The 16299-nt window shown below is 40.1% G+C and overlaps 1 protein-coding gene across 1 annotated transcript in view; it reads left to right on the forward strand.

Moving 5' to 3' along the window:
- The window catches only part of LOC142037924 (spermatogenesis-associated protein 7 homolog), a 41710-nt gene that overhangs the window by 7201 nt on the left and 18210 nt on the right, over positions 1-16299 (forward strand). The window contains exons 4-5 of the mRNA XM_075042660.1: positions 3014-3061; positions 16064-16185. Of these exons, the coding sequence (XP_074898761.1) occupies positions 3014-3061; positions 16064-16185 (170 nt within the window). The remainder of the gene's footprint in view (positions 1-3013; positions 3062-16063; positions 16186-16299) is intronic.

The following is a 16299-nucleotide window of genomic DNA, read 5'->3' on the forward strand; positions in this document are numbered from 1 at the left end:
GCAAGCATTTTATTAACTACAGACATGCATTACACTAAGGGTATTTTTGCAAAGCAACTAACATAGCAAAGCAATTAACATGCTTACCCAAGGATCATGAAGAAGATGGTCCATCCATACATTCTTGTGCCGTCTTGCACCGCGAGCTCAGCCCAGCAGTTGGTAGGTGCCAGCTTTATGTGGGCGTCCCCATGGAGGCAACGGTGACCTTGCTGTACACCAGCCCACTGCTCTTCAGGAAACCCCGGTATTTATACATTTGCGGAGGAACAGGTGTTGACACTCGTGGCCAATGGGTGCCGAAACACACCTCGATTGCAACATAGGGAGCCTATGGCACATGCGCCCGCTGGCCAGGTGCGCTGCACATGCCATAGGCATCCCGTCTATTGGTTCATGGGCTCTGTACACGCGGCATATTACCATAATCCATCAGTCACATCAACTATGCTCTAACCAATAAAAGGACTTTTGCAAGGTAAGCAAAATTATGCGTGGTGCCTTGTATTCCTCCATTATTGCACGTACTACCTCCTCTAACATTGTCCAACTTCTTTATTCCCACGGTCAGCATTTCAAACAATAGAGAATAAACCATCTCTTTCTTGTGCTGACTGAGCTTTTCAGCTATCAGCCAGTGTTCATCCACAGACCCAAATTCCATCCTTTAACCCTTCCGTACACAGGTGGATGGACCACTTGGAGGATAAAGAATTGGCTGTATGGTTACACTCAAAAAGTTGCAGTCAACAGCTCAATGTCCAAGTGGAGACCAGTGATGAGTGGTGTTCCTCAGGGGTTGGTATTGGGACCAGTGCTGTTTAACATCTTTGTAGGTGACATGGACAATGGGATTGAGTGCACCCTCAGCAGGTTTATCAACAATACCAAGCTGTGTGGTGCGGTCGACACACTGGAGGGAAGAGATGCCATCCAGAGGGATCCTGACAGGCTTGAGAGATGGGCCTGTGCAGACATCATGAAGTTCAACAAGGCCAAGTTCTGCACATGGGTCGGGGCAATCCCAAGCACAAATACAGGGTGGGTGATGAGTGGATTGAGAGCAGCCCTGCAGAGAAGGACTTGGGGGTGTTGGTTGATGAGAAGCTCAACATGACCCAGCAATGTGCACTTGCAGCCCAGAAAGCCAACCATATCTTGGGCTGCATCAAAAGAAGCACGACCAGCAGGTCAAGGGAGGTGATTCTCCCCTCTACTCTGCTTTCATCAGAAGCCTAAATGAGGGAGCAAAGATCAAAAAATAAAAGGAAGAAAACAAAGATGTTTTGCAGTCTTTTTATCTATTACATTCTTAAAGCTCAGAAGAAAATATACAGAAGATATTCTTGGCATAAAAGGAGCCAAGTGCTTTGTTCCCAAGCAGGTTTCAATTTTCTTTTTTTCAGATGTCAGTCCTACTTGTCTGTGGCAAAATTCAGTCAGCCTGGAAAGAGCATCTCACAACAGGTGCTAATAAAAATTTCCAGTGGCTAAAATTTCTAATTCTTAGATGTTTCACCATCTAAAGTTACAGTTCTCAAAAGGCAGATTTGGAGTGTACTAGAGCAGGAACCTTTAATATTAAAACGCTTATTTTACTTACTACAGTGCTTTGTCATTCCTACAGGTTTTCCTTGTAGAGCTAAACTTTTTCATACATATTAAAAATAGCGATATTGCAAGAATATCGAGGTTCTCTTCTGTACATACCCTGATGCTCTGAAGTGCTGACTTGCTACAGGTTCTGTACATCCTTAGAAGAGTTGATAGGATTTTGTGCCTCTGAAAACATCTGGCCAGGGTTGTCTAAAGGCCTTCTCCAGTATCCTTCTAAATGTTCTCCAGTCTTTCTGAAATACAGCTGCTTTTTAAAATACAACCTATTTGGCCTCACTCCAGACAGTAGCTAGCCCTGCATGTCTGAAACTTTGTTTGGAGCACTTGTACAAACTCCAATTTTCTGTGGCATTTGGCAGTAATCACAAAAGTGTCTTGGAGAGAAATGGAGTCAGTGTCCTTCAAATGAAACTAGAATACTGAACTTCTCCTAGGTGATTGCTTTTCCCTCCACAGTCAGAAATAGTATTTCTCCATATACCTCAGTTATATCCAGGTATATGCAATCAGACATACAGCTCCATTAACATCCATACCATCTCCTGTATGGACACGTATCTTAATGAAGACTGTGAAGCAGTAGAGTGACAGGGTTTCGTTCCTTGAAGCTCACTTGATTTAACTTTTTACAATGAAAATCAAATGACTGAATAACAGAAAATGCTGCGTACAAAACTGCATATGTAATTGGATCGTCAGATAATTCCTATTGCTAGAAAGAAAGATGATGAAATTATGACCTTGAGCCTAGGGACAACTTGAATCTTGCTCTTAGAGCATCACTTGGCAGTTTCCCCTGGCTGATAGCAGCTGTACTACTCATCCCTGAAATACAAACTTTCTGGGTAGCAGTAGATACCAACACAAAACTAGTACAGCTTTTCTTAAATTGTAAATGAAAATGAAGGTTAATAAATGTAGCTGTACTGGCTCTTATTTCTATATCTAAGTAGAGATGGGCAAAAGCCACGAAATTTGGACCCAGGTTTGATGTTGAACCAACAGCAGCACTGCTGGGGCACTTATCTTATGCTTTTACCCAGATAAAGACGTGATGTCAGATCCTCAGTTGGTGTAAGTGCAGTTGGAGTAATTGTAGTTGGTGTAACTCAAACAACTTCACTATGTTTATAGCTATGCTAGCTTTTGAGAGCTGACCATTGGCAAAGATAATAGCAGGGAATAGGAATAAAATAGTATACATCACTATGGATGGGTAGGGTTTGGTGGTTTGTAGATCTGCATTATTAATAATGCTAATATTATGCAGACAGGTGCCACATTCCCACAGGGAATTCAACACCTTAGGATGATCAGTTTCATCTCTATCCATTTTCATATGATTATTTGTGATGTTAGTGTTTCATTGGACTGAACCTTCTTTTTGTTAATACAGCTGCTGTTGATTCATCTCCACCGAAGAGTTTGTATACCAGTGTTAAATGTGAGTAGTTTTGTTTTGTTTTGAAAATAGGTCTGGCTCCATTTGTTTGGTTTGGAAATACTTGTCATCTTTTATGATGAAGGTGTTCTGAAGAGGCATATATATGCTGAAAATATGCATCGTTGTGGTCAAGATAATAGTATATAGTATCTAATATCTAATCTAGTATCTAACTTAATAGCTGTATCTAGCACTTGGTTTGTGTTTGCACAGATATACGCTAACTTGCAGACCATGGGACTCTTTGATATACATACTTCAAGCAACATGGTTGTTGGAGGCATAAATTGCTTAAGTTTTCCAGTTTAAATTCAGACCACCGGCCCTTTAAATATTCCTTGCTAATCCACACTGTATTTTTCATTTCCTTAACTGCTTCGTGTATCTCTGGACATCAGGCATACTACAGTTAAAACAAGGTTTGAGGAATGGATGGGGTTTTGTTAAGAGAACATTGCGCTGCGCCTTAACGCCACCTCTTGGCTGAAGCCTGCAGTCCCCAATGCGTAGCCAGAGTCTCTCCTGCCCTTCCTTTTTTGAAAGGAGAAAAGATTGATGAAAAGCAACACCATTCATCCCTTTTCCTGGAAACGGAGTGTTTAGTTTTCTCCATTCACCTGGTTGAGAGGCATATGCTACTTCTCTGATTGATAGTTACATACAAGGGAGCACACACCCTTTCTACACAGAAGCCCCCCTTTTTAAAATGAAATTTTAAAAGCTGGAGAAAAGGAAAACTGCTATTTTTCCACAGCACATGCATAGTGAGAACCATGTATCAGAGATCTGCAGTAGGCTATTGCACTGAGCAAGGTATAATGTACTTGGAAGTAAAGATTGCTCAAAGGCAATGGTGAGATGCAGTTGTTCGAGCAAGATACACACAAGCCAAGAAGGCAAACATAACTCTTGCCCATAAAGATTCAGAAAAATGTATCATATGAGATCTTCAGTACAGAAGAGCAAGACAACAAGTTGAGGATCATAACACATCACAAAATTTCCTTCTTTGTTTTTTAACTCCTCATGCTCAACTGTATGTTTTTCTTTTTTTCAGTGCTGTCTTTTATATAATAATTTTAAAATTAGTATTTTTGATTAATCACTTTATGAAAACAGTGCTTTAGTAACAGGAAGAAATGCCACAGAAAGCTCTTTGAGGATGTCAGTTTGACAGAGAGATGATCCTGACACAAGTGCATGAGTAGAATCTCAGCTACTTGAGAACGTCAAGAAGACATAGAATTTGTTCAGCTACCTGCATTAGCTACAATAGCAAGTTTTCCTAGATGATGTATCAGAGGGAAACTTTATCTGTGTTTCTTATAATGCTTTCTTAGGAAGGTATTCCTCTTACACAGCTAACCAGGACTGTACTGTTGCGTGGACTTTCTGTTAATTTAGAAGCCCACGTGATTACAAGGCTCCTGGTGCACACAGAAGGCATAACATGAGATTCTCAGTCAGAGAAAGTGAGGACCCAGTGTCATTTTTGTCAGTAGCCCACTGGGGAAATGCAAGTCACCTTTGTTGTTTTGATACTATGTATCAGCTAAGTCCTTTTTTGACAGGTAGCTCCAGGAAGGTCTGTCTTGGCAAAAGAAGTTTTACCCCTCAAAGGATAAAACTCAAAATTTAGAAGTCACAGTGAAAGGGTGCATCAGAACTTTTGTCTTCTGAAGTGTTAAGTAGGGCAGTAGCACAATGGAGGTACAGTTGCTGCTAATAGGGTTGATGTGCAAAACATTTGAGCAGTATAAAATGACTATGCATACAAAAATAGGCTTCTGTTTACCATTTGCATATTCAAAGACACAAAATAAATGAAGGCTGTTTTGCCAGCCTACTAGAATAACAGGAGGACAAAACTAATTTTCTGCTTAGTACAAGATTACAGCATTTTCTTCTTTTCATGTAAAATTTTCTCCCACAACAATCTCCCACTATTGCTATTACTAGTTACTAAGCGTGATGTGCTTTTAAAACCTTGAAATTTATCAGAACTTTGAGAGATACACATTCTGATGCAGTATAATTTCTTACCTGTTCTCAGTCCATACACTCAGACAGGTATAACCTTGTTTTCCAGACGTGTGATCTGTGTTGGATACCATGTGTTTCAATGGTAGGCTGCAAGAAGAAAATTCAGGTCACTCAGTAGTGACGCAGACATATGCAAACATATTAAAATAAAAACTCAAACAGCTACAAAGATTAGTTCTGAAAAGAAAGAAGAAAATACAGCGTGCAATGCTTTGTTTCATTTTAAGGATAAATGCACTGCAGATAAAACACTGTAAATAATTAGGGGTTTTGACAATCTGAAAATACACCATTTCACAAGCTGTCTGTACTGTTGTACTTCAGATTAAGAACTATATAGACAAAGTGGGAGATGTGCAACATATAAGACTTCCTCCTGAACATCTTCAGGTATATCTTGGATTTTCAAGTCTAGGTTTTAGAAGGGCACTGTTTAAAATTTGGTGTTTCATTGGGCTTTTTGCTGGTTTATATTTCATGAAGTTACTAATGTTGCAGTTGGTAAGAGTGTCATTAAATTAGCTGAGTTTGTTTTGTATTAAAAATTCTTCTAATGACCTTTAAATATGGTTTATAAAACATTGTAAGTGCCAACTTTCATCAATTTGTGTAAATAGAATAGACTAGAATAGAGTAGACTAGACTAGAATAGACGGTTTCAGTTAGAAGGGACCCACAACGATCATCTAGTCCAATTGCCTGACTAATTCAGGGCTGACCAAAAGTTAAAGCATGTTAAGGGCATTGTCTAAATGCCTTTTAAACACTGACAGGCTTGAGGCATTGACCACCTATCTAGGAAGACTGTTGCAGTGTTTGACCACCCTCTCAGTAAAGAAATGCTTCCCAGTGCCCAGTCTAAACCTCCCCTGGTGCAGATTTGAACCATTCCCATTAGTCCTATCACTGGATACCAGAGTGAAATAATGTACTGTCTCTTTACTGCCAGAATAACATTTGAAAATGCTGTTGAAATTGCACGAACTTATGACAAAAGTTAGGGAGAAACAGCTAACACAAAGCCTCCTGAGCAGTCCTTTCTCTCCAGCATGGATCTGGCTTTGTTGTAGCAGTAAGACTGCATCTCTGGTGTTCTTGTGCTAAGAATCGTGGTCCATTTTCAGCTCTCATCCAAGGATGGAAACATGTATCTGTTCCCTGCCTTAAGACTAGATATAGTAGCTGGAGATGCATCAGAGATCAGGAATATGGGAGATACAGTTCATCATCGTAAGTGTTCTTGTGGAGATAAAATTAAGCAGAGGTGTTTTAAGAGTCATGAGAGCGGCATGACTTATGAAACTACTGTGAAAACAGTGATTCCATGGCCACCCCAGTGTGGAAAAAGTCTGACTAGGAGGATGTTTACATTTCTTACTCTCAGCAGCAGCCACGTTTGCTAGAAAGAGCATCTAATGAGTATGGAAATAGCATAAGGTGTGCTGAGGAACACGCCAGTGACCAGGTTTCAGAAGAGTGTCTTAGTGGTCAAAAAGAAGATTTCTGTTCCAATGGAAAAGTGAAAGTTCTGGGGGGAAAAAAAATCCATTATGAGGCATTGTTTCTATTCCAACAAAGGAGAAAATTCAAAATAATTTTTTTTTTAAATCAGATACCTTATTTATTTATACAGCATCGAGCCTGAGACTTAAACTTACCTGTGGCACCCAGGAAGTCCTCCAAATTTTTCAGTTATTAGGGATTAATAATTAACAATTAATTAATAATAAGCAGCTGAATTACATCCTTGGACCTTGGAAGCATGAGACAGTGTTCCCATGGCCAGCTCTAGAAGTCTCTTCCAACCATTATTTCCATGATACTATGATGCTCTGCCCCAGATTCACAGAGCCCAAGCTTGAGTCAGATCTCCTGAGGCTGATCAGCTTAGTAAGAGGAGCAGAAACCTTGGCTGACGTGCATATGAAGCTGTCCCAGATGAGCTGGCAGGAAACTAGGAAAAACTTAACACTCATGAAAGATTAATCAAAACCAGCCCTCAACAGGGGAATCCATAAAGGTAACCCACACTTCATACAGGAAAATGAGCCACCCAAACTGTTAGTTGGTCCTGCAGTTCTGAAAATCCCTTACTAAAGCTCAGTTCTTTGGCTCCATCACAGACTCGGTCCACCACTCCAGGGAAGCATGGTGGTCCAGGGCACCCTGCCCTAATTCTCTTCCTACTCTCCCATTCCAGGAATGAGAGCAACTCCACCAAGGCCTGCTCTCATGTATTGTTTTTCTTCTAGTTTTGCAGTATCTGCTCTGCTTCCACTAGCAGAGTATTGGGTAGCAGTCCAGCAAAATAAGCACACCAGCACAGTGAAGCTGTGGTCGGAAAGTGGTCAGGTGCTTCAAGCTCACTCTATCCAAGTTAAAGAATCTCCTGAAGGAAGACCTAAAGTAAATCTGGCTCCCTGGGCACACCTGTAGGTCTCCACGATCTTGGTCTTAAGGCAAAGCCATTCCTTCTCCTCTCTGTTGAGCTACAATTTGATTACCAAGCCAAGGTAACTACTTACAATGGCAAGATGAGCTATTCAGACCATTTTATGTTCTGCACAATTCCCTTGCACATTTAGGAGTACAGTGTATGCATATACCCAAAAGGAATTACAAGTAATATTATAGGTAAGTACATGAGGCCGTGTGACTGTTTCTCGTTCACCTTTTATGGAGTGTCGATCATATAATTGCTCCATGTGCTGTGACTCATTTTTATAAATATGAAACCCAAATGCACATACAAGCATGTGCAGAAACACATGCTTTAGTAATCGGAAAAGGAATAGTAACTTTCTTTAAGAGGAATTTTATTTTTCTGTGTACCAGTAGAGTACTTAAGTGCTTAGGTATGGCACATAGTGGTCTTTTTATAACCTGTGGTTTTCCCTTTCTAATTCTCTGCATGAGACAGACATTAGTCAAAATAATAATTTCCATTCAGGTTTTAACCAGTTTAAAATGTAGTTGCTTTGCAACTCTCCAGACGGTAACACCTGTGAAAAAGAATAAGTTGTTTCTCCAGACGGTTCAAAGACGTACAAAATTACAGCATTTTATCTACAGTTTATCTGAATAATCTATACAGTCAATAATATAAACATAATTTTATCCTTACACATGTAAAACCTTAGTTGTCACTAATCTTGGGCAATTGAATGGATTGTTTAGCAATCAGTGGAAATTAATGTGTTTATATATGCAAACATCAATTTTCTATCATTGCAAGTTTATGAAGCATTAGTGAGATGGTTTTAATAATAAATTTTGCAGTCTGTAAAAAAGAAATGTGTATATCACTGTTACAAGGGAGCTGCAACGAAGGGAATATCAAATGTATGACTACACTGCGTCATTCAGCTACCAATGATTGAACTAGTCTGGGTCATAAATTCTTCTCACACTTCGAATCCTATGCTATGCTAGCAGCTCCATTTGGGATCTGAGTTCCTTTATAGTAGCCACCACACAGTTTAAAGATCATCTTCTGGGGATATCTGCCCAAAATGACGCACCAGCTAGAACAGAGTAAATGTGTGCTATCATCCTCTTTTACAGGGAGGAAATTAGGACAGCAGAGATTAATTAACATACCTGTGACCACACTGGAGCCTGTGGTAGAGCTGGGAATTAAATGATAATTTTCTAAGTCCTACCGCGGTGCTTTAATCACAAAACAATCCTTCCCATCAATTTCAGAGTCAGCGCTGTTGAAAGGAATATTTGTAAAAGGGGAAGAAGGAGGTAGTGGGAGCTACTGGAGGATGCAGAGAGCAGAGTCTTGTCATAACTATTGTGCACTGATTTAAACTTTGCATTCCTACTCCGCTGCCAAAGGAGAAAGTAGCTTATGTCAGCAACCAGTCAGTACTTTAAACAGGGATGGAGCATCTTGACATTTCTCTTGCACTCCAACTTCTAGAATTCCTTTCCTCCTTGAATACCTCTGTACAGTATCAGTAAAAAAAAAGTGCCGTTATCCCTCTAGAGGCTTGTACATTCCTGTGGAGGTCTGCAGACAGATGTTAAGACTTCTACTTCTGGCCTTGCCAACAAAGTCTTTTCACCACAAAATGTAGAATCAGTTCAAACAACAAGTGACTTACCTACAGGAAATTTTGTTTGCCATAGAAATTCTAGAAAAAGTTCTTGATTGCTCCTTGGCATAAAGCAGAGCTGACAATTGAGCATCCCTCCACCTGCTGTCTGTTGGCTTCAGATAAGAAACAAAAATCTGTAGCTTGGCTAAAGAGGTTTTACCAATTTTTAGAATCCTAAAAAATCAAAAGCAATGATGCTGGATGTATCCTTCTGTTGCACCACGTTTTCACAGTGTAAATTACCATTGTAAATCTGTACTGACACAAGGGGCTGGGGGATCCGGCCTTTTGTATCAGAAATGTGCTGAAACATGCTTTAGATGAGAAACAGCCTGCAAGAATGGGAGATGCTTTAAGTGTCAGAGTTTGCTCTTATTTGCTTATGCAGGAAGTTGTGAATACTTAGAGGTTAAGAGTGGGTGGTACAGAGCTGTGAACCTCAACTTTTGAATGTGTCTTTTTTATATTTACTAAAAGATTAAGAAAAATAGACTACTTTCCTTATGTAAGTAAAACAAATGCCAAATCTTGTCTTTGCTTAAATAAGAGAAGAGGGTGTGTTCTTTCTTAATTTTGATGCAGTCTGTGAAGGAAGTGTATCAAGTGCTGTCAGCTCCATTGATGTCCATGAATTGTTAGTAAGGCAGAACCAGTCACAGCAGATGTGGGTTATGGCCAAAGATTTCAAGCAGTTCAGAATTGCTGGATTGAGTGGTTTGTTATGGAGAGCTTATTCCTTCTTGCCTTCATCCTTGGGAAATTCCTGTTAATGTCAGCGTGAGCACTCACATTAGCAAAATGTGCAGAATTTGGCAAGGAATTAGAAAACAACATGGCAAACAACAACAAGCAATGTCACTTATCAATGTTTCCTGAGTATACCTGGCATTTCAGAGACTTTTCTTCCCCTATAAGATCATTATTATCCACTCACTTGATAGTATTGCAGCATTTAAATATTGATGAAAACAAATAACGCTGAACCAGAGCTTGAGGCTTAAAAAAACCCCACACGCTGTAGATTGATGTGCCAACATAGGCTTTTCGTCATGATAGCTAGCATGGCAAAGAGCATCTGAAATCAAATCTAAGCACTTGAGCCTCACTTACCACTGGTTTCTGCTGAACAAATGGTCTTGTTTGCTCTGAAATGCCAAAATAAGCAGTCCCCACACCAGACAAACTATTACCAGTGCAGAGTGCAGAATTTGACCCATAGATGTGAATATCATGAGTAACTGCCCTTGTATCCCTTTGTATTGCACTGGCCAAAAATCTGAGATTACATCAGTTAACAATAGCAGCAAAAATCGAGAAAAAATGAAATTTCAGAGAAGTTGATAGGTGATCCATGATGACTGACACGTATATCAGTTTCATAGATGCAGGGAGAATAAACTGCTGTGGTTATATAGCCTGTTTTTTTCCCAAAGTCTTCTCTCCATTCATTACTGGTTTAGAGAGTTGGGGGGGGGAAGGGTTTAGAAGTATGTCCAAACCTTATTTATTTACATCCCACTTCTCATTAAACTGTTCCAAAGGCTAACTTACATTGCTATGAGGAAGATATGCCTTTCTTTTAGGATTAATTTGTCCAGTCTTGGTAAATCTTTGCTTGACAAATTGTATTGTTTAATTTCTGTTCTGTCTATAGGTGCTTATAAGCTGGAATAAAGTTACTTCTTAACCATCTTTTTGAGGAACTGAATACATTCAGGTCCTTAAATCTGTCACCATGAAGAGTGTTTTCCAGAATTCATCATTCTTATGGATCTTCTCTGCATCCTTCCCAATTTATAAATGCTTCTTGAGTAGTAAAGTTTTAGAGCAGGATATATAATTCCAGCAGAAGCCATCCACCTGTCAAAGGAAACTGCAGTAAAGGCTCACTGTACTTACACTTGAGATTTCCACTCTTTATACGTAATATTACTACACTAGTTTTGGTTACACTGTCTCTGTGGGAAATTACAGGCAGCTGTTTGTCTAGGAGAAGGTACAAATGTTTTTCAGTGACACTGCCAGATAAGACTCACCTCCTTTAAGTAGGAGCCTGCATTTTCTGAACAGAGACGTTCCATTATCCACGCTAAGTATACTGCTTGCCTACATCTACTTCACTGAGCGATGCAGATGACTTTGTTACAGTAAACCACCCCTTTATTATTCACAAGTTCCCCAACCGTAGTTGTTAAAGCTTTATGAGGAATGATTTTATGTATTTTCAGATAACTGAAAGAAATAATTTAATAATATACTATAAAAAATGATCCTTGCATTAGAAACACCTGCCTCACAAATAGTCCTCACTTCTAATTACATTTTCAGTAGTGCCAGTTTGTAATTTTGTAGTGTTCTTAGTAAAAATGTCATGCAGAACAAAGCCAGGGATCTTACAAAAGTCTTTTAAACCAACACCTTTATCTCACTCAACCACAATCAGAATATATCTTCTTTTTTTTTTATCAAGTTAGCATGGTAATTTTTTTTTAAACCTTTTTGATTGGTGTTGCTCACATTATTTACTCTGAGTCTTGTAACAGCCATTCAGTTGTTATGCTCAGGACTAATATCAGCCTGAAGTTCATTTACCACTTTTCTTTTTTCCCCACAGTCCTTTGAAACTTCCTTGTTGTTTCAAAACTCATCAGGAGTTAAACATCAGCCAACTCTTTTAAAACACTTGGTAGGAATTAAATCAGAGCTCCCACTCTGAGCCAAAAATGAAGGCATGAGCCAAGGTGTGGGTTCTATTTCTAACTATAATCACTGAGTTTTATAACATCTGGTAAACAACTTAGGGGAAGCCTGTTCCAGCTTTATATCCCATGTTCATACTCGGGCCATAATGTTTTGTCTTAGACCTGAAAATAACCTTCTGTTTTAGGAGGTAGCTGTGGAATCAGACTAAGGTGTTTACCGGCTCTTCTTACTATTTAAGATAAAGATAAGTAGAACTGAAAGGCACTAGATTTTTTTTAAAAAGTTGTTTAGTTTGTTTCATTCTGATTGACCAATATTATCAGCTAAACTGCTTCTGCTATCTCCAGTAAGCTTGTGTCCACTCTTTTTTGTACACGGGCCTTTCACACAGCAGCAAAGGAGAGACAAGATGTTTTATTAACTGGCAAGCAACAAGAACTGCCAGGAAAACAGAGTGGGGGCTATAGTATGTGACTCTCCCTGTGTTTTTAAAAGGACCAGATTTTAACTAAATCCCTTTTATTTTCTGTACTTTTGTCATATTGATAAGTACCAGATACCAGTACAAGTATCAGTGAAATTGTACAATAACACTGATAAATTAACACCTGCCACAGTAGGAAGGATGATAAATTAGCAAATAAATGAGCTTAACAGAAAGGCTGTTGAATACATTTGCCTAAGTAACTGCTGTACTGGTCATACCACATGACTCTATTCCCTGTGAAGCAGCAAAAAGGTACTCAAGAGATACTGGCTGTTGCAGGAATAAAAATAGTCATGTCCTGAGAGGATTCAGGTGACACACTGAATCATGATATGCTTCTATAGGTGAAACCTTGCCTGCCCCCCTCCAGTTAATTATTCCCAGTTATGCTTTTAACTGTAAACTACAGCCAGTTCTTAAAACACTTCAGCTAGTACATGAGATCAGAAGGCAAGGGATGCCTAATTTTTGCTTTTCTAAAAGAAAAAGAAAAAACCCCAAACACCTATCATTTGGGATAAAAAGTCTGCACATTATTTTCTTTTTCATTCTTGGTCATTGCTAGTCATTATTAAAAAGTATTTGGAGAAAGGCAGAATGGGCAGGTGATCCTTTCCTCCTGTGGTAGCTCTTGCCGATGAGTGGTCCATGTGGCAGGGCCAAGCTGCTCAGTGTGGCATGGTCGCAGCTGACTTTCAAACCCAACTGTAAGGAGTACACGTGAAAGCCAACAATGTGATCTGAAAGCCTAAGAATTACTTCCACTCTTAGACCCTTCATGCATCTGGGGAGCGCGCCAGGTCACCATGGGATGTGGTCATTTTAGGAAGAGAAGTGTAGGAGGGAAGAGGCTTAGAAAGGAAGCAGCCTGGAGCACTACTGGCAGCCGATGGGTGCTGGGAGCAGGCAAGACTCAGCAGCCCTGGAATCATGAGAAGGGGCATAGGGAAAAACATGATTGAGAAAAAATAGTAGTGAGAAAAGAGAAACTGGAGAGAACAGGGCTAGAAGGTGGTGAGGCAAGTATATCCCTTAGTAGACATGTCAGCAAACCAGGATGTGCTGCAGGACCCCTCAGTCTGCCTCACGTGGCTGAGGCACATACAAAACCCAACAGTCTGGGCAGTGAAACCTGGGAAAGGGAAGGAGAGTTGCTATGAGACATTCTGGCCCAGGAGCTTTTGCTAGCTACTCAAAACATAAAACTATAATGCAGTGGAATAGTACTTATTTGGATAGGCTTAATGCCATGTGGCATGTTTATAACCCATATTTATAGTAAAAATATCAGTGAAATACTAGACAAAGTCTGTTTAAAACCTGTGGCTCTTTGACCTGGAACATTTTATTTTCTTGTCCTTGTCAAGCTTCATAACGGCTCAGCCATGCCTCGAGTAGACAGTTGTTATCCTGCCTCACCTGCGCACAGACAGACAGCACATGCAGAAGAGCGGAGAGGCATGGATGTCACTTTTTCCCAAGGCCTCACAAGGCATTGGAACTGCCATGAAAGTAGTCAGGTATCCTGACTGGCAGTACTGTTGCACATACACTACAGGAAGCTGCCTTATCTGTTATTTTTCATACAAATGCAGAATGCAAAGTGTTTAATCAGAACTGGGGGGTACTTTGATTTGGCACTGTGTAAACCTAGATAAAAGGGGAAGGTATTAATCTCTGCATGAATGCGATTGAGCAACTACTTTTTGTTATTTGTTCCAGTGAGTTGTATAATCCTGCTTCCCAGTCATCCAAATAGGATTTAGCGTTGTCAACATGTTTTTCTTAATAGGATGATGCTATGAACTCATGTCCATGCAAGACTGCAGAGCCAGATTACGTGCCTCGGGAGACTATATATCGGTTTTAGCTGCTAGTGAAATCTGGTTTTTTTTCCAATGACCAAGCCACAGCCTTGAGGCCACCTAACAGGGGAATTGTCAAGAGATGGTGTGCCCCATACAAGAGCCATCACAGACTTTGGAGGATCCAACCACATAGTGTAGTATCTAAGTAGTTTGTTTTGGTTTTGTTTTTTTAAAAAAAAGAGTCTCAGATATTCCTTTTCTGAAAGAAATATTTCTTTAAGACTAACTAAAACCCTGTAACCCTTCTGCTAATTCAGAAGTGTGCAATACTAAATTCAGGTTGATGCATCTCCCCCTCCAAAACAAAATCTGCAGTAAGTGCTGCTTTGCCAGGTTTCAAGCATTATTCTGTCACATTACTAGTGAGACGTGCTGAAATTACACCACTGCAGAGGAGGAGGAGTTGCTCCTTATTAGCAAGGAATTTGCAGCATATTGTGAGTGTAAGTCCCAGTATATTGCCACAATAGCAGTATAAGGGGGCCCTACGCTAATCATGAACCAGTCATGCATTTTGTCAGGAGTAAGTCAGTATTATCAAAGTAACATCACACTGCCAGAATTCACATTTCACCAGTCCACCTGAAGCCTTGCTAGCTCTCTAGAATTACCTGTTTGAGGAGTCTCTGCAGCTGCCCCCAAAGGGGAAGGAGCAGAGCCTGTCTCTCTGCTGCCCTGCCTGGCAGTACTGGCACATGCTACCATGTGCCAGAGCTCCATAGGGCAAAGGAATTCTGACAGAGCTGCATCTTCAACTCAAAAGAGCCATATGCAGCTTGTGAGACCTCAGTGGACCTGACTTTACTGATATTTTGTGTGTGAATCCTTAGTTTCAGCTAGAATTGCTGGACCTATTATTTTTTAAAGACCATCTACAAAGTGAAAGGTGTTGTTGCACATCACAATTCATATCTTTTCTCAGACCTATGCTTGGAAGGAAAAGTGCCGGTAAAAAATTTTGGTCATGCATCATTCTTGTTTGCATTGCTAAAAGTAAGGTTCTGACAAAAGATGGTGAATTGCGAGAGGCTTTGCATTATCCATGAACATGCCCTTGCGGGCCTCTGTGGTAACTCCTATCCCCATCTTATTCCTATGTAGTCTTCTTATTATTTTGTATTACTTAATATATAATATATATAAATATATATAATACGACATGTATCAACAATGCTTACTATGAGAATAAATATTCTTATTCCTACTCTCACTTGCATATTTTCAGTAAGATCAGAAGATCCAAAGGACTAAGTCTGTTTCTGTTCTTTTTGTGTGTGAGGTGCTAGCAGAAGCATTGCCCTACTCTTTTCAGTCCGAGATTGACCAATACAGAAAGCATACTTTCTTGGTATTACAGTCTGCACAGACCACAGTGGCAGTCTGGCTTGCCACTCAACTCAGTACATAGACTTGAATCCTTACCTGATTCCTCAGCTTTTCTTCTGTTTTGACCTGCCTCAACTCCTGTCTAGGATAGGGCAAAGAGTGCGCAGGAGGTGGAAACGAAATGCTGCCGTACTCTCTTATCCCTCTAGTAGCTCACTACTCACTGTGTGAGTGATGTAACCGAGTCCTGGTTTGCATTTATTTCAAATTCAGATGTGTGCTGAGCATGGAAGCAGCAAGCACCAGCTGTAAAAAGTAGAGTGATTGTCTTCTTTGTCTGCTACTTGGTGGTAAGAAGAGGAGACAGAATAGTCTTTAGTGGCAAAAAAAGAAGAATGAAGAGTAATATTTTATGACTTGACCATTGATTAAACTGGAAAGGGTTGTACTTTCATATTTACACATACAGACAAGGATCAGCAGAAAAGAGACAGACTAATTCAAGCCCTTGGGAAATATAAGAAGGATCTTGTACAAGGTCTTCCTGCCTCACCGTTCAACTCCAGAAGTGTTTCTCCAAGCCAGCAGAAGGTATGTGATACTCTGACAGCATAGGACCTGTCACACAGGTAGTACTGACTCACATGAGAGAGACCAGTTTCCCCTTAGTTAGCTGGATTCTGCGGTGCTGGGGAATGCCTGTAA

This window comes from Buteo buteo, chromosome 12 (genome assembly GCF_964188355.1).
Source record: "Buteo buteo chromosome 12, bButBut1.hap1.1, whole genome shotgun sequence".
Lineage (NCBI taxonomy): Eukaryota > Metazoa > Chordata > Aves > Accipitriformes > Accipitridae > Buteo > Buteo buteo.